Genomic DNA, 17,580 nt, shown 5'->3' with positions numbered 1-17,580 from the left:
AACTGCAAGAATTTTTTATTTATTAGGAGCTAATAATCACCTTGTTGAGTAATGCAGTTACGCAATTCAAGAGATACAAGTGTCCGAGAATGAAAAGTCACTTGAGTAAGTTTCTTTTTCAAACACATCTTTAAAAGATGTTTAAATGAGTTTTAAGTATTGGGAATAATCTCATTTTCTTTTCAGTGGTTCAGATGGGTGAAGAATATTATTATGCTAAAGATTACACCAAAGCTTTGAAGTAAGTGTGACTTTATAAATGTAGTATGACATAGTTTTGAATACTTTAATATACCTAGAAACTATGAGAATTAGATTTTTCTGTCTCATCAATATGATGAAATATATAATTTGTGATCCAAATTATTAAAAAAAATACAAGCTCTCATGGCATATTTAATGTAGATCTGATCCTCAATATTTGTTTTTTTCTAAAGCAGGATCAGTTATAGGATAACTGTTTTGCAGCTTTCCCTTTTCAGGTTTCATGGATGTACCGACCTTAATTCTAACACCACCAGATTGTTGTCCAATTTATAAAGTGGTAGACCCACCATATACATTTGCTAAATGTATATGTTAAACTAACTCTGATCACCATCAGGTCATCGGGTAGATGTAGTTATTTCTTTATTACACAAATCTATACACTGCCGCAGACTGTGAGATTATGGGAACATTTGAATTTTCTATTGTTTTGTTGAAAACTATTTGGAATACAAAGATTCCAAATAATTTACAACAAAATAATATAAACCTCTAAAATTTCCTCATTTCCCACAGTCCATAAAATCAAATATCGTAACAATTAGCTCAGAGAAAACAAACCTTTTTTTAAAAAAAACCTTAAATGATATAACCAATATTATTCATAGGCTTGCTGACACAAGAGCCTTTTAAAAGTTCAGGCCACAAAAATGTTCATAATGGTGGGTCCACCACTACAAAGGATTGTCTTTTAATGTCACATGGGATGGGAACCCTAAACATTCCCACTCCCAAAAATCAACTCACAGGTTGGGCCAATTCTAGTTGAAGGAAATCTCTGAACTACATAGGGCTTTATAAGCTACCACTTTGAAATTGATCCCAAAATTCCTTGATAATTGACCAAATTCCTTGGTGACTGATGCAGGGATTGAAGCGAGATTAACTGCAATTTTGAAGCACCTTTAAAGGAAACCCTATATAGAGATGCTGCAGTAGTCTAATAGTGGTGACATCCTGGACTGAGAGGCAATCACTGGCCAAGATCCTCCAGCTTTTCTGCCTAAGGCGCAACTAGAACTCACAGTCTCCTGGTTTTTAGCCCGGTGCCTTAATTACTAGTTCAGGCTGGCTCTTCACTTTATAGAAAGTATTACATATATTAAGTTATTTAAATATTCTGTCTTCTAGGCTCCTTGATTATGTTTTGTGTGATTACCGTAGTGAAGGATGGTGGACTCTCCTGACTTCTATACTGTCCACTGCTCTTAAATGTTCCTATCTTATGGCCCAAATAAAAGATTATATTACATACTCATTAGAGCTGCTAGGCAGAGGTAAGCAAGGCATTTTAATTCTGTTTTCAATCTGAGAGTTTTTAACAGCAAGTGTGGGCAAGTTGACAGGCATTTGGAATTATGTGTGAACAGTTATGCTAAAAGATATTATTTTATGGTAAAGGATATATGAGCCCAGAAAAATGTGAATAAGAAGCAATAAGGCATACTTTCTCTTTATGCTTTTATTATTTGAACTTCCAATAAATGTATTGTAAATTTTTGTTGTCCAGGCATAAAGGTGTCCTCTGTAATAAAAATCAAACCATTCTGTGTTTCATGTTTTTCCATGAGGGACACCATTTATTCTTTGAATGCTGTCCAATTATTAGAATCCTGAAAGGAAATATGGTAAACTTAAAATGCTTAAAAATGTTCAGATATAGGGAAGATCAGCAACCATGTGAGCTCAAATTACATTATAACATTTTCATCTAACGATTAATTATGACTTCTGAATTCACCCAAATGTAGTTACTGTTTGTATTTTTATCTACTATATGATTTTGTGATTTGTTCACCTAATCATTGCTCAGTTTTCTACAACGTATAAATAACATATTGGATATAATTCCTCTTCCAAACGTTTAGAGGACTATTTTAAAGATAACATTGATGTTATTTTTTCATTTTAATATGTGTTTTATTGAAGCATCTACTTTGAAAGAAGAACAGAAATCTCGAATAGAAAAGAATCTGATCAAAGTTCTTATGGTCAGTAGAAAGAAGCAAATTTCTGTGAAATAATATGCAGTTTACCAGCTCTATGCATAGATTTGATCAGTTTAAATAATCTTGTTTTGAATTTAGAATGAGAATCCAGATCCTGAATCTGACTGTGATGCTGCTTCTGTAAAAACAGCACAGAAATTGTGGGCTGATAGAGTATCCCTGGCAGGCAACAATATCTTTACAATAGAAGTACAAGATTTTGTTCCTTTTGGTATGTATTAAAACTTTTATAACAAAAAAGTAGCACCTGTGTGAACCAGTGGTATAAAGGTAGAAGGAAAAACAGCAGGATATATTTTAAATCCATATTTCCTTTTCTTATGAAATGTAGTCCATATTAGATGTATTGTAAATTTTTGCTGTCCATAAGAACTCGAAGAATAGTATAGTTATTTTTAAACACCTGAAAGGCACTAATATATTGTAGAGGAATGCTTTATTAAAAGTCAAATATTTCTTATTGTTGATTTACTGTATATTTATATACAATGAAAACAATTCCAAGCAGTTTACATTATAAAAACATGAAATATGATGCATAACTTATCATCCAAATAAAATATAATTTCTGCTACAAGGCGGTAGGTGTACTGGTAGCCATTCATTACCAAAGGCCCTCTCAGGCACCTCTAACAGTTTTTTTAAATTGCATCCTAGTTTGCTCTGTAAAGATTTCTATTCCAAAGCATATATATATATTTATAAGGAATTCCTTTGATATGGGTCATTGATTTAGAAACAAAATTACATCTAAATTTTCATATTTGCTTTTAATTTCCTGCTAAATTACAGTGCGAATAATCTTACCATTGCATGTAAAATTATTCCACATGATTAGTGATCCTTTTATGCAGCAATATGTTCAAATTAAAATCTTCTGTACCTCTGAAATATAATATTCTTCAATATTCTGGACAGCAGACTAGTTATGCAGGTGCACATCTGCATACAAAAATGCAGATGAGGGAATAGAAATAGTTGTAGTAACAAGCTTAGTATGAGAAAAAATATTTATGTTTGGAAAGTGCTTTAGCAGAGTGTCTGCTAGGTTCAAAATCACCTCTCTGCTTATGTTTGAACGTCAGAGTTCTGTCAACCTTCATCCAATACAGGTAGTCTTTGATTTACAATCATTCATTTAGTGATCTTTCAAACTTACAAAGGCACTGAAAAAACAATCTTTCGACCAGTTTTCACACTTAAAACCTTTGCAACATTCCCATGGTCACATGATCAAAATTGTGGCAGATGGCATGGATTTATGACAATTACACTGTCCCAGGGTCATGTGATCATCATTTGCAATCTTCTCAGCTGACTTTCAACAAGCAAAGTCGATGGGGGAAGCCAGATTTGCTTAATGACCGCATGATTCACTTAACTGTAGCAATTTTCTTAACAATTGTGGCAGAAAAGTTCGTAAAATGGGGTGCAATCTCTTAATAACAGCTTTGCTGACCAAAATAAATTTGGGGCTCATTTGTGGTTGTAAGTTGAGAACTACCAGTACAAGATAGAAAATAAGCCCAAATTGTTAAATATTGTTGCTAAATATAAAATATTTCATTGTGTTTGGTAACATACTTGTCCTCTGATTTTGTTTGTTTTGTTTCAAAATCTAGTGCAATGTAAAGCTAAATTTCTTGCTCCAAGTTTTCATGTTGACGTACCAATTCAGTTTGATGTATATTTGAAAGCTGACTGTCTGCATCCTCTCCAATTTTCTAAATTGTGTGTCAATTTCAGTAATCAGGTAAAGTTTTTAAAAATATTGTTTTTATGATTCATATATGCCTAATGGGATGAGGTAGTTGTCACAGTATGTACCATGTTTCCCCTAAAATAAGACCCACCCTGAAAAAAAGCCCTATCATGTTTTTGAACGCATCTGCTCAAATTAAATCCTATCCCCCAAATTAGCCCAAATCAAGACCCTGCCCACCCTGCGGGGTGGGGTGAGGTGCACAGATAAAAATTAAGCTAGGGTGGGAATGGGGGGGGTGGAGCTGCCCTACTTTTCAGTCCTCGCACATCCTGATGCCTGCCTCCCATCTGATGCCTGCCTTCTTCTGTGGCCCATTTTTTTGCAGCCGCTTGCCACTGCTCACACGCGTTGCCCCTGGCCTCAGTTTTGCCATCAGAGGCCTTCTGGAAAGCCCTCTGCAGCTGAGGGCTTTCTGGAAGGCATTTGTAGCCGAGAAAAGAGGTCCGGATCGATCCTGAGGTCTGCTATTGGCTGCAGAGGGCTTTCCAGAAGGCCTCTGAAGGTGAAACGGATTCCAGACGCGCCATGCACATCAATGCGGAGCCCGTTTCTCAGCTTCAGAGGGCTTTCCAGAAGGCTCCGACGGTGAAATGGAAGCTGGGGGTGACGGGTGCGAGCGGTGGCAAGGGCCACAGAAGTGGGCTGGCAGTGGGCTCCTTGCTGGGCGGGGCTGTTGGTGCTGCTGCCCGGAGGTGAGTGAATAATTAGACCCCCTGAAAAGAAGTCCTAGCTCTTTTTTCAGGGGTCAAAAGATAAGACCCAGTCTTATTTTCGGGGAAACACGGTAAATGTTACTGTTTACATGATCCAGTCAGTTTCAATTGAGACAAATCTCCAATAATTTATTTTTCTGTTTAGCAGATTGGAACTATTTTGACAATACATTTTTTAAAAGAATGCAATATATTTACAGTATCTCATTTAAAATCAAAAGCTTCCTCAGCATTCTTTAAAATTCTCAGATCAAACAGAGCAGACTTTATTGAAAATCTCATTTGTTTATTTATTGACTTCTAAGGCCACCCAATTGGGATGCGGTGGCTCAGGGGCTAGGACGTTGAGCTTGTCAATCGAAAGGTCGGCAGCTCAGCGGTTCAAATCCCTAGTGCTACCGTGTAACGGGGTGAGCTACCGTTACTTGTCCCAGCTTCTGCCAACCTAGCAGTTTCGAAAGCACGTAAAAATGCAAGTAGAAAAAATAGGGACCACCTTTGGTGGGAAGGTAACAGCATTCCGTGCGCCTTTGGTGTTAAGTCATGCCAGCCACATGACCACGGAGACGTCTTTGGACAGCGCTGGCTCTTCGGCTTTGAAACAGAGATGAGCACCGCCCCCTAGAGTCGGCAACGACTAGCACGTATGTGGTGAGGGGAACCTTTACCTTTACTTTACCTTAAGGCCACCCAACACAACCAGTGTGACTTTGGGTGGCATTCAACATAAAAACATAAAGAAAAAGAAAAACCTTACATAACAATAAATAGAATATATAAATGTCACATATAAAATGGCAGTTAAGCACATAACCAAGCAATGAGATGGGGATTCCCACTCAACTGGTCCCTAAAGCATGGCGGAAGAGCCAGGTCTTAATGGCGTTCTTAAAGGCAAGAAGAGTTGGATCCTGGCATACTGTATATTAGATGTGTATTATGAATGGGTTCCTTGGAAAGAAATAATCTGCAGCACTTATAGAAATCTAATTGAGAGTTCTTTGAGAGAAGTTCTTCCTAAATAATTCTGCATGTATATCCAAGCCAAATTGGACAAATCTAAACATACTGTAAATGTTTACATTTAATTGCTTCAAAAGGCATGCCCTTAAATTTCTTTAAAAACATTAATGGTATATAAATAAATGTTTGAAAGACTGTATAGACACAGTATATTTCTTAGTTCTAAACAGTATAGCAGATTATCATAATAATTCAGGTAAATCTTACTTATTTTTTGCATTGTCTACTTCTGCCTTTTTTTCTCTTACCATAGGAATATAATCAGTATTGTGTAGTGGAAGAAAACTATCCAAAATGTGACATCCTGGAACCATCTGCACAGGGAACATTGTGTCTTATCCCTGGTAAGACAAAAAAGTTCACTTTCAAATTTGTGGCAAAAACAGAAGACGTGGGGAAAAAAATTGAGGTATGTTCTACAGGGTGTTATAAAAATATTAATGGTGGTGTTGATTGTCATTCAGGAATGTGTGAATAGTAATCAGCTAATAGAGTAGGGTGCCTTTTCTGTGAAAAAGAGGGTAAGAACTGGAGCCAGGGCCACCACACCAGTATATAGTTCAGGACAACTTTAGGGTGTTGCAATAGAAAAAGGAATTGTGGAGTTTAATCTTTGGAAAAGTTATAATTAATATCATCATATATTAGAATGCTATAACCTTTCGATATTCCTAAATCCAATTTATTCATTTGTATGTTATTAAGTTTTTTCATGTTTCTTATTTACTTGTTTTAAACTATTTAATAAAATATTTTAAAAATCTAAATAAAAACAGGAAGAGTCCAACTGAAATAGCTGTTGAATATACATGTAATAGTGGCATATTTTAAGAATGTGCACAAAGTATAGTAAAAAGAGCATAAAATAGACAAATGCTTCTTGTAAAAGGACAATCCGAGCTCAGAGGTTTCAGCGAATTGATATATTTTGGTAGGATTCTGCTAGAAACAAATAAGTAGTGGCTAGGACTCATTTATAAATGCATACAGATCATACTAAAAGCAGTAATTTACTCTGTATTATAACACTTTAAATGAACTGAAGGATGGGAAACCCAAATTTAATCTTTTTTCTTTTCAGATTACCTCAGTGGACTTAATTCTGGGTAGTGAAAATGGCAGGTGTGTGGTCTTGAACTGGCATGGAGGAGGGGGTGATGCTGCTGCTTCTCGAGAAGCAGTGCTGGCAGCCCGTTCCTTCAAAAGACGACCCAAACTTCTAGATAATGAGGTTCATTGGAATAGCCTTACAATTCAGGCAAGCACTATGTAAGTATGAATGGGTTCCTTGGAAAGAAATAATTCTATGAATGTTTGAGGTTTGAGAATAGACTAAAACAAGTAGTTGCTTTTACTATTCCACCTTTCAAGAAAAAGTTCATCAGAAATTGCAAGGCAATAAAAAAAATGAAATTGTGAGGCAATATCGGAGACTGAAAATATTCCACTGTATAAGAGGATTATGACTTTTTAAGTTAGGATTCCCAGGTTCTGTGACAACAGTTTGCTAATATGTTCTGTAGAGCTTTCACATTCTTAATTATGTTGTTCAAGATAATTTATTATCTGTATTACAAGAAACTCTGGAATGCTTCTATACAATGAAAGGCATTTAGAAATGTTTTCAATACAACTTGTCCTCAACTTATCATAATTGGCACCAGAATTTCTGTTGCTAAATGATATGGTCTTTAAGCGAGTCATCACATGACCGGATCTGATTTTACAACCATTTTTACCATAATAGTTAAGAGATGATTTTACCTAAATTAAAGCATTTTGTGGCCCTTCAAATACCTTCTAATGGCTACAGGACTACCTTCTATGCTTGTTTGTACACTCTAAAGAACATACAAAGGTAAAGGTTCCCCTCGCACATACATGCTAGTCGTTGCTGATTCTAGGGGACGGTGCTCATCACTGTTTCAAAGCCAAAGAGCCAGCGCTGTCCGAAGACGTCTCCGTGGTCATGTGGCCGGCATGACTCAACGCCAAAGGCGCACGGAACGCTGTTACCTTCCCACCAAAGGTGGTCCCTATTTTTTCTGCTTGCATTTTTAAGTGCTTTCGAAACTGCTAGGTTGGCAGAAGCTGGGACAAGTAACGGGAGCTCACCCCATTACACAACAGCACTAGGGATTCGAACCGCTGAGCTGCCGACTTTTTCGATCGACAAGCTCAACATCCTAGCCCCTGAGCCACTGCGTCCCTACAAAGAACATACTAGAAGAGTGTAAAAACAGGAAGAGTTTGAAAAGTACACACAATAGTTTGAACTTACTTGCTATACCTAGAGAATTGCTGTTACTACACATGCAGAGGCTTGTAGAACAACAGCTCAACTAAGGAAGATTAAGCTAAGCAAGAAAATGACTTGTTTCTTGTTTTTATTCAAGGATCATTTCTAGAGTGCCTAACATTTCTGTCCAGCTTAGTCATGAACCTCCTGCCCTAATGAATGAAATGTATTGTTTGACTGTGACAATCGAGTCACATGAGAAGACAATTGCCAAAGATGTAAAGCTCACAGCAGGCTTAAAACCAGGTATTCATTATGTAACATCATATTACTGGCTCAGTCAGAATCCTCAACGAACTTCTCATTGTGGAGATGTTTAAACCACTCCCTTCTCTTCTATTAATAGGGCAAGTCAATAATTCAACAATTAGATAGTAGAAGACAAATGAAAAGGCTATTTAATAGTTATATTTCATGAAGTGATATGTGTCAGCGTGTGGAAGCCTTCGGCCTAATATGGAAGGTTTTCTGGAACGCTGACAATGTGCATATTATTTAGATATGCTAACGTAAATGTTTGATGGCTTTGAAATATAAAATTCATTTATATAAAATGGTATACTTTTACTTTACCAGAATCTTCCTCAACATAGTGCTTATTTATATTTTGCACTACTATAGTTTTGCCCAATTGGCACATTCTGCCACTTCTTAGGGTATTAGTTGGGAGAGCAGGTTTTAGAACATTGCAGCATTTAACTGTATAGATTATATTATATCTTGACTTGCCTGTACTTTAATTGGCAAAGCAAAGCCAGGAAAAAGTCAGAATGCAGAGTTGTCACTAAGTGACAGTTATGAACTTTAGTTCTAGAAATAATTTTCTTCATTAATAGTTTTGATGTTTCTAGAGTTGCCTTGATATGGCCATGCTGGGTTGAAAATTAGAGAACTTGCTCCAAACATAATGGTAATTGTCTGAAATCTCGCAAAATATGTTATTTAAAATAGGTTAAAGCTTTGTTTTGTGTAAAAGGTACACATAAATATGCATCTGAAATTCTTAAAACTCGCATGCATTTTATTTGTTTACTGGCCATAATTCATATTAAAATATATTACATTCATATTAAATTTAAAATCTGCATTATCTTGATAAATGCATCAATCTTTCTCTAAATAAATATTTACAAGCAAGGGACATACAAATACATATAAAGGTATACATATGTTCTTTTCATATATTCATACACATTGTTTTATCCTAGGCCAAGATGCAAATTTGACTCAAAAAACACATGTAACTCTGAATGGAACAGAAATGTGTGATGATTCCTATCCTGCCTTGCTTCCTGATATCCCTCTGGGAGACTTGCAGCCGGGTGAAAAGGTAATGTGCTATGTTATCAGTATGACATATTTAACACTATTTTGGAAACAGTAACCCCAGTATAAAATCTGTTTAGTCTTAGAATTCTTATAAAATGAACAGGATTAATTCTGTATATTGTTCTTAGGATGAAGATCTGTCAATAAGCAAGCTATTAAAATAGAAATTGATTTCAGAATGTTAGCTTCAAAGATTTATTCAAATGGCAAATAATATTCTTCCCCTTTCTCATAGTACCATTAGAAGCAAATTAGAAAAAAAAGGTTGGATTAACTTGCACCCAGAACCCAGAGATTTTTTTTAAAATTATGTGAATTTTAAATAGAGCAGTATTTTAAAGTCTTTGACCATTTATTTTATAACTAGTCTGTCTGTTTGTTTGTTTTACAGTTGGAAAAAGTTATATATATTCATTGTGGAACAGTTGGTAGCAGGATGTTTCTTGTGTATGTTTCTTACTTGGTGAATGCAGTCATTGAAGGAAAAGAAATTCTTTGCAGGTGTCACAGGGTATGTTAAATGTGGTTCAAGACCGCCAGCTTGCAGTTGATTTGAGTATCATGTACCGTATTTTTGGGAGTATAAGACACACCTTTTCCCCCGCTAAAAGGGGGTGAAAATTCGGGTGTGTCTTATACACTGAATGTAGCCCCGCCCACCCACTGGCCCCCACCCTTTGGCCTCTGCCTCCCAGCAATTTACCTCTTTTTTTTTTTTTTTTAATTTGCATTTATATCCCGCCCTTCTCCGGAGACTCAGGGCGGCTAACACTATGTTAGCAATAGTCTTCATTCTATTTGTATATTTATATACAAAGTCAACTTATTGCCCCCAATAATCTGGGTCCTCATTTTACCTACCTTATAAAGGATGGAAGGCTGAGTCAACCTGGGGCCTGGTGGGACTTGAACCTGCAGTAATTGCAGGCAGCTGCACAGCCTAATTAGCACAAGTTGATCGGCCTCCCGACTCTCAGCTGTTTTAGGCTGCAGGGATTGCCATTGCCTATTGCTGTGCAGGCCTCTGCTGCAAGGTCATAAATTGCTGGGAGCAGGTTTTTTTTTTCTTGTGCTAATCAAGCTATGAGTAAAGCAGGCTGTTTGCTGTAATGAGGCAACATTGCTGGGAGGCAGAGGCAGATTTCTTTTTCTTGTTTTCCTCACCAAAGAAGTAGGTGCGTCTTATAGTCTGGAGCGTCTTATACTCCGAAAAATACAGTAAACATTGCAGGAAATTAAGATTTCAATAATATTGAATTGGTATTTTAATGTTCATTTCCCTATTCATTCATTCATTCGCTCACAAACACACACTTCTATTAAATGTCTTTGTGTGACCTCTGGGGCTTTTATAAATGTTTCTAATTAAATAAATAAGATATGATTGAAAGCATATAATATTTATAATATATTTACATGTTTATGTGTTTTTGGGGGATGTACTCAGCATTAGTTGGACCCATTAAACGTTTTGAAACCTAATTGTGCTTTGCTTTGGGGAAGGGGCACACTGGACATTACTGCTACTTCTGCAGTCTTTTTATGGGGAGGGTAATAACAGAATTAAAGGAATTTTTAAAACATTTTTATCAGATGACAATCTGTCAAAAAAAGAAAATAATTTTGTTTCTTTTTTTTTAATGCAGGATGAGACTGTTACTATAGAGACAGTATTCCCTTTTGATGTAGCTGTTAAATTTGTCTCAACTAAGGTATGTAGAGAAATACTGAACTAAAACATAGCCTCATATACAACATGAACAGTAGAATAACACTGTTTCTCCTCTTAATAGTTTGAGCATTTAGATAAAGTCTTCACCGACGTACCATTTTTACTGATGACAGATATCCTCAGTGCTTCACCCTGGGCCCTTACTATTGTAACCAGCCAGTTGCAGCTTGCTTCTTCAGTGGTTCCAGTGGACCAGTTAGAGTCCTGTGTGGAAAATGGTGAGACACAACTGTTTATTTTTAGATAATCTGCTTCTGGGATAGCAAAAATTACTGACTGTTGGAAAAGTACATCTGGTGAAATTACCACTTTTCTTTAATTTCATCCTTTAAGTTACATAAATCTTGTATGAGGTACATTTTAAATGGAGGTTAAGCTTACAGTCACTATTTTGTTTTTTGCTGGAATTCTAAGAATCTTTATCTACAACCTGGTATAAAGTATATCAAAGATAAAAATTCTGGCCCAGAATTTAAGTACAAAAATTTGAACTTCCAGATCAGTGTTACTATCACGTTGTGTAAGGCAAGGTTGGGGAACATTTTAACAGTCTTTGAAAGTCTACAAGATTTTCTTTGTGTGCACAATTTTTTTCTTTGGTAGCATAATTTAGGTGAATTGCTTCTTCGATTTAACAATTAACCCTTCTTGATACTGAGAAATATCAGAAACATACTAAGTTCAAATAATTAACTAACCTTGCCATGGGTGGTTCTTTTGATTATGAGTGTTTGACAGTAAGCTGGATGATAGTTTGTTACAAAAGTTTCAAAATGTATCCAGTGGGCCTCTTTTCTCCACTCTCCTTTGGCCCTGTAGCTTGTTTGAGTTGGCTAAATAGAGTTAGCTTCACCTTCCCTGTTATCACTGCCCAACTTAGCAAGTAACCAGATCCTTGACTTCAGTTTATTCATTTCCTTTCCTCATAGATTAAAGCTAGACTTAGTCCCTGCCTCCCTCTTCAGAATTATTTGTCCATTCTTGATACCACCTTAATTTGGATGCCATGGAGTCTTTTGCTTCACATCTGACTCCCTTCATGCTGTGAGGGAGATCTGCTGTCAAACTCCAAGATGAGCTCTAAGCAGAACTGGTGCTGGGTGTCAAGCAAAGCTCCAGGCAGGATTTTAAGGAGATTTGTGGCTTTTGGCTCTAGCAGCTGGATGTCTGCAGTTTAGTACTAAATTGCTCAGACATCTTTTTCTGCTTTTCTTTCTTCCTTTTCCCAGTCACCCTCGCACACTTTTTCTTAGTTTTGCCTTTTTATGCTGAGGGCTAAGGTGGGGCAAAGTGAGCTAACCTGGCTAGCTATAGATCAGGGGTGTCAAACTCAAGGCCCAGGGGCCGGATGCCACCCACGGGGTCCTTATTCTGGCCTGTGGGGCCACCCTAAAAACAACGAAAGACTGGGCCGCAGTACTTTTGCCAGCAAAAACGGAGTTCGGGAGGCCCTCCCAAGGTCCATTTTCAGTGGCAGAGGGTTGCAGGAGGCTGTCACAGCTGAAAATGGAGCTCGGGAGTGCTGTGGGCGGTCCTCAAGCCACCACAGGCGCCCCCAACACGAATGATGTCAAGCTGGCCATGCCTAGCCTGGCCACTCCCACTCCAGCCCTTCCGAGGTCAAACACAATCCTGATAACAGCCCTCAATGAAATCGAGTTTGACACCCCTGCTATAGATGTAGTCCTGTCCTTGACCAGTCCAAAGTAGGTTAGGTTTCATGGCAGAATCCCTTGACCAGATTTGTACTCTATTCCTTTTTGGCAGGGAGATACTAGCTGAATTAGTTGCCTTTTTTTCCACTATATCTTGGGAAATGAGGAGCTGTTTCTCCTTGACAGCAGCCATGCCAATCAAGCAGTTTTAATACTGCCTTTTTAAAGAGCAGAGTGGCACATTCAGCCACATTTTCTTCTACAACATATTTGCTTGGAAGTTATGCTCTTTCTCAGCTAATTAAATATCTTATCATCTTTATTAATGAATGGATGTGCTATAATTTAATGTTCTTCTCACCTCCTCTATCAGAGACAGCTTAGATTCAATTAGATGAACTGGAAAGCATTAGTAACCTGTGAAGTGACGAAATGACTGCATCATTTGATTCTTTCTATGTAGAGGTCCCTCCTTTTTTCCAAAAGAGAAAAACAAAAACAAAATGGACTTGTGCTTCTGTCTGCATGTTTTTATTCTCATTCTTCTTGCTATATTTGCTTTGTGTGTACATAGTCTATTCATGCATTATTTATTATAGATTATCAGATTTACCTAACGTTTATTATTTTTTTCAACTTTTTAGACTTAACCTGACTTTTCTTTTAGTTGTTTTACAGACAGGTGAAAGTGCTAGTGAATGCTTTTGCCTTCGTTGTCCACCAGTTACAACTGGTCAAGGTGGAGTTGCTACTGGAAGTTATGTAATCTCCTGGAAGAGGTAGCTGCTACTTATTTACTTTTTCAAGTATTCCGATATATTGTTCTCCTAGTGAATTAACATTCTATTTTAAAGGCATTATTACAATTTAAACATTCCTGTATGCCATTTAGGCAAAATAGAGAAAACATCTGGGCACCTGGCGTGTTTTTTAGCCAAGATTATTATTGTTTAAGAAAAAAAAGGAACAAGCATTTCAGGTTAAATATTTGCTTCCATTTCCTCCAAAATCTTAACCTAAAAAATATTCAAGTATGTTCAAGGTAGTAAATATCTCTATCTCCAGTTATTCAAAGCATACTATTAAGCACACCAGGGTATTTGTTCCTTCTTTTAAATTAGCCTGAGATTTCCACCTCCCTTGCCAAGCTCCCACTCTAACTTAACTTTATAAACTGGAATGCTACAAAACAAAGAACCAGTACTGTTTTTATCTCTAATAATGCCTGTGGGCTCTAACTAAAATTTATAAGCTTTGTTAGAAAATAAAAACAGATAGGTGGTTGCAGTAAATTCTTTCTTGGCACCTGGTTATGCTCCAAATAATACCCATTTTGTGAATGAGTAAACCTCTGTGCAGCCACTTTGCAAAAGCAGCCACTGTGTGCTTTCAAAGTGTACCAAGCACTTGCAAAAGATGAGGGCTTTCTTTAACGACATTAGAAATAAAGTAAAAACAGTTTCCATAATAGTAATGCTGAAGAGTAGAGTTGACACCAAATGTTGCTCAAAGCAGAATTTTGACTGATTTCCACAAGTTCATCTTTATAGTCTCTTGATATATTGATGCCTGAAGGCCACTGATATGCACAGCATGGATTGGGCTGATTTGTTGGCTTTTTCTGATTTTCTAGCTCTCCTATGAAACTTTCTGTGCCAGACATATGATTGCAGAGCCATGTGACCATGAATCTTTCTGTCTCAGTATGAATTGACCTGGCTTTCTTCAATATCCCAGATACTTTGTTCTATGGATTCTGCAATGGCTAGAGAACTTTGCAGTCTGAAATATTTTGAACCAGACTTAATTTGTATTCTGTGAAAATACCTCATAAGGCTGGTGATAAATGGGCCTGAAGAATCCCAGAAAATATGCAGATAATTTTCTATTAAGAGTTTCATTCACAAAACAAAACCTTCTTTAAGGTTTCTGTTCTGTATTTCACCCATATTTAACTATATGCCTTTTCTGTACATTTTACTAAGTTCAAATCAAGAACCGGTGCCTTTAGCCTATCAAGAAACCACCTGTTGGAGAAACTGATAAATGAGAGAACCACATTTGTTTTTGTTCCAGTATTCTTTGTGCGTTCATATTTCATCAATTCTCCATTTCTCTGATTACTAGAAATAAATTTGTAGAATTCAGTTGTTTGACTGGTTATGTCTTTTTGTGTTACATCCTTACATTTCAAATTTTGATTTCTTATAATTTTCCTATTTTAAATTGTTTATTTGCAAATATTTTTGTAGTGATTAACATAAGTAAAAATAAATTTAATATTTTTTAAAGGAGCTCAGCTGTGGAGAACATACCTGTAGTTAATACTTTGATCACACTGCCGCATGTGATCACTGAAACTATCCCACTCCATGTTAATGCAGGTAATATTAATGAGTTACTGATACATGACAATTCTCATAGGTTGACACAGAACTTTTGAAAAGTTTATTATAGTTAGGGTAAAGTATCTGAGAGAAAATCAAGAAAACTTGGAAACAAATCTTTTCTCAGGATCATCATATAATTTTTGTTTAAGGCTTTGAATTCTCAAAATCTCATTTTTTAAAATATAAGAAAAGAGAAACAATTAGCAGAAAGTAGCACATTCTCCCTATTTACCTTTGCCTTCCTCAAACTAGTAGCTACAGTATACCCAACCAGAGCATTTACTGGGCATCATTAGAAAAAGACTGTTTTGCAATTTATTCATTGAATTCCTCTTACAGTCTGTACTTATCACTATGGTGAGATTACCCATTGAAGAAGTTTTTAATTTTGTACTTTAGCTTCTGTCCTTCAGAGAGTAAAAGTTTAGTTTATTGGATTGGTCTAATATGTGACCCAAAATCTGCAGCTAGTTTTAATAATACAAACAGAAAGCTCTATCTCCAAAGATAAAGTTGCCTTTGTTGGCTTTTTTGACATACAGGTTCATATTTTGAAGTTATGCTCATATTTTAAGTATCGCTACAGTTCCTGTAATATGGGAAAGGCTTAAAGTATTTGTGGTTTGATAGGTTGTGAATTAAATCCAGCAGGCGACAGTTTTCCATTGATTTGCTACTGCCTTTTCAGTATACAAAAAGAAAACATTCCATTGGCTAGCTCAGTACCATTGTTTTAATCACTTTCTCATAATGATGATTGACACATGATTAACAGTGGAATTTTCCTCAGAGCACTTTTCAGTGCTGAGTGTTTGAAAAGAGAATTATGTTTTTCTCAGTCTCTCTTCTAAGTCATAACGTTTAAAACTTGTAATCTTTTAGTCTACGAGTAATAATATTCATATGTTCTTGTGGAGTTAAAACAGAAATAAGAAATCTTGTTTATTGAAACTCATGGAAATTACTGTTGTGCTTTCTTTCCAAGATTTGCCATCATTTGGTCGAGTCAGAGAATCCTTACCAGTAAAATTTCATCTGCAGAATAAGACTAATTTAGTGCAAGATGTAGAAGTAACAGTGGAACCTAGTGATGCCTTCATGTTTTCTGGTCTTAAGCAGGTATGGATCATGATGCATCTAGATTTTTTAATCTTCTTTTAATTCTGTTAATGAACTATAAGTTACCTAAGAGAAATTATGCAGCTAACATGTTGCGTTACAGAAGAAACTTGCATTCTGCTTGCCCTGTTAAATGTAGGGTAGGAAATGAAGTTTTAAATGTAACTTGAATGCAGTAAAAATGACTTCCACTGAATCAATACTATTTCTGAGTCAAAGTACTCAAAAGATAAAATGATATTGAACATGCATCTGATTGATATTACAAAGATTAGTAAAAAGGTTGAGAACTTTAAATTGGAAAAAGTTTCGTAAAGTTAAAAAAACCTTTTTATCAGTTAGTCTGATAAAATTAATTAAGGAACTTACTGTGTAATTAAGGAACTTACTGTGGGATGTACTTTTAGATAAGACTCAGAATCCTTCCTGGCACTGAACAAGAAATGTTATACAACTTCTATCCTCTTATGGCTGGATATCAGCAGCTGCCATCTCTCAGCATCAATCTGCTACGATTTCCACAGTTTACTAACCAACTGCTTAGGAAATTTATACCAACACACATCTTTGTCAAGGTAATAAATAGTGATAGCAAAGCGACAGTATTTAGCGTTCTTTCAACATGGTTTGTTCATAACGATAGTAAGTTATTTGAAAATGATTTTTAGTGGAATGCTACAATGGATTTCTGAAATAAGTGCAACTTCTACTGAAAATAATAATATATAAGAATGGAATCTATAACTTAACTAGCAATTACTCAGACTTTCTTCAATTGTATTTTTTATTTAACGCTTCTAGGCAAGCATTATAATAAACTAGCTATTGTGTAAATAAACTTTTTCACTCAAGCTTTTGCCTAAATTCACTGGTCTAAACACTGGAGGAAAATGTCATTCCATGTTCTGTTTTGAAAAATGATTAGTTGAAGCAGATTTTCAATTTAGAATAAATCTAATTGGATTATGAATGTCATATATGCAACTAATAGGAATTGGAAAGAATGTAATGTCACATTGCAGCAGTAATGGTACTAAGAACTGTGCATGTTATAATTATTTAGCTACCAAGACATTAGTGAAGGGGACTTTTTTCTCCCTCCTCCCCATTTTGTGTAGTAGGGATTATCAAAATAAGTAGGAAGAAACCTGTCCAGGCAGAGTAAATGAATCTTTGAAAAAAATGTGATGTGCTTTTTGTGAATTACATTGTAAAACCCAACTTAATCCACCCTTTATGGTGACAGGGCTTTGTAGGCTACTTGATCACAGTACAACCA

The 17,580-nt window shown here is 36.1% G+C and overlaps 1 protein-coding gene across 4 annotated transcripts in view; it reads left to right on the top strand.

The window, feature by feature from the left end:
* The window catches only part of TRAPPC11 (trafficking protein particle complex subunit 11), a 33,590-nt gene that overhangs the window by 14,197 nt on the left and 1,813 nt on the right, over positions 1 to 17,580 (top strand). For 3 of the 4 annotated variants that reach the window (XM_058192789.1, XM_058192787.1, XM_058192790.1), the window contains exons 13-29: positions 27 to 105; positions 187 to 241; positions 1,399 to 1,544; positions 2,197 to 2,258; positions 2,355 to 2,487; positions 3,899 to 4,029; positions 6,031 to 6,186; positions 6,859 to 7,046; positions 8,174 to 8,322; positions 9,285 to 9,406; positions 9,797 to 9,916; positions 11,052 to 11,117; positions 11,199 to 11,355; positions 13,460 to 13,571; positions 15,085 to 15,176; positions 16,168 to 16,301; positions 16,709 to 16,876. In XM_058192789.1, coding sequence (XP_058048772.1) covers positions 27 to 105; positions 187 to 241; positions 1,399 to 1,544; positions 2,197 to 2,258; positions 2,355 to 2,487; positions 3,899 to 4,029; positions 6,031 to 6,186; positions 6,859 to 7,046; positions 8,174 to 8,322; positions 9,285 to 9,406; positions 9,797 to 9,916; positions 11,052 to 11,117; positions 11,199 to 11,355; positions 13,460 to 13,571; positions 15,085 to 15,176; positions 16,168 to 16,301; positions 16,709 to 16,876 — 2,070 coding nt within the window. Of the gene's footprint in view, positions 1 to 26; positions 106 to 186; positions 242 to 1,398; positions 1,545 to 2,196; positions 2,259 to 2,354; positions 2,488 to 3,898; positions 4,030 to 6,030; positions 6,187 to 6,858; positions 7,047 to 8,173; positions 8,323 to 9,284; positions 9,407 to 9,796; positions 9,917 to 11,051; positions 11,118 to 11,198; positions 11,356 to 13,459; positions 13,572 to 15,084; positions 15,177 to 16,167; positions 16,302 to 16,708; positions 16,877 to 17,580 lie in introns of those variants that run through there. The other variant, XR_009156278.1, reaches the window with a different exon arrangement.

This window comes from Ahaetulla prasina, chromosome 8, assembly GCF_028640845.1.
Source record: "Ahaetulla prasina isolate Xishuangbanna chromosome 8, ASM2864084v1, whole genome shotgun sequence".
In the NCBI taxonomy this organism is placed as follows: Eukaryota; Metazoa; Chordata; class Lepidosauria; order Squamata; family Colubridae; genus Ahaetulla; species Ahaetulla prasina.
Note: the sequence above shows the minus strand (reverse complement) of the source record. Positions and strands in the feature narration are given on the sequence as shown.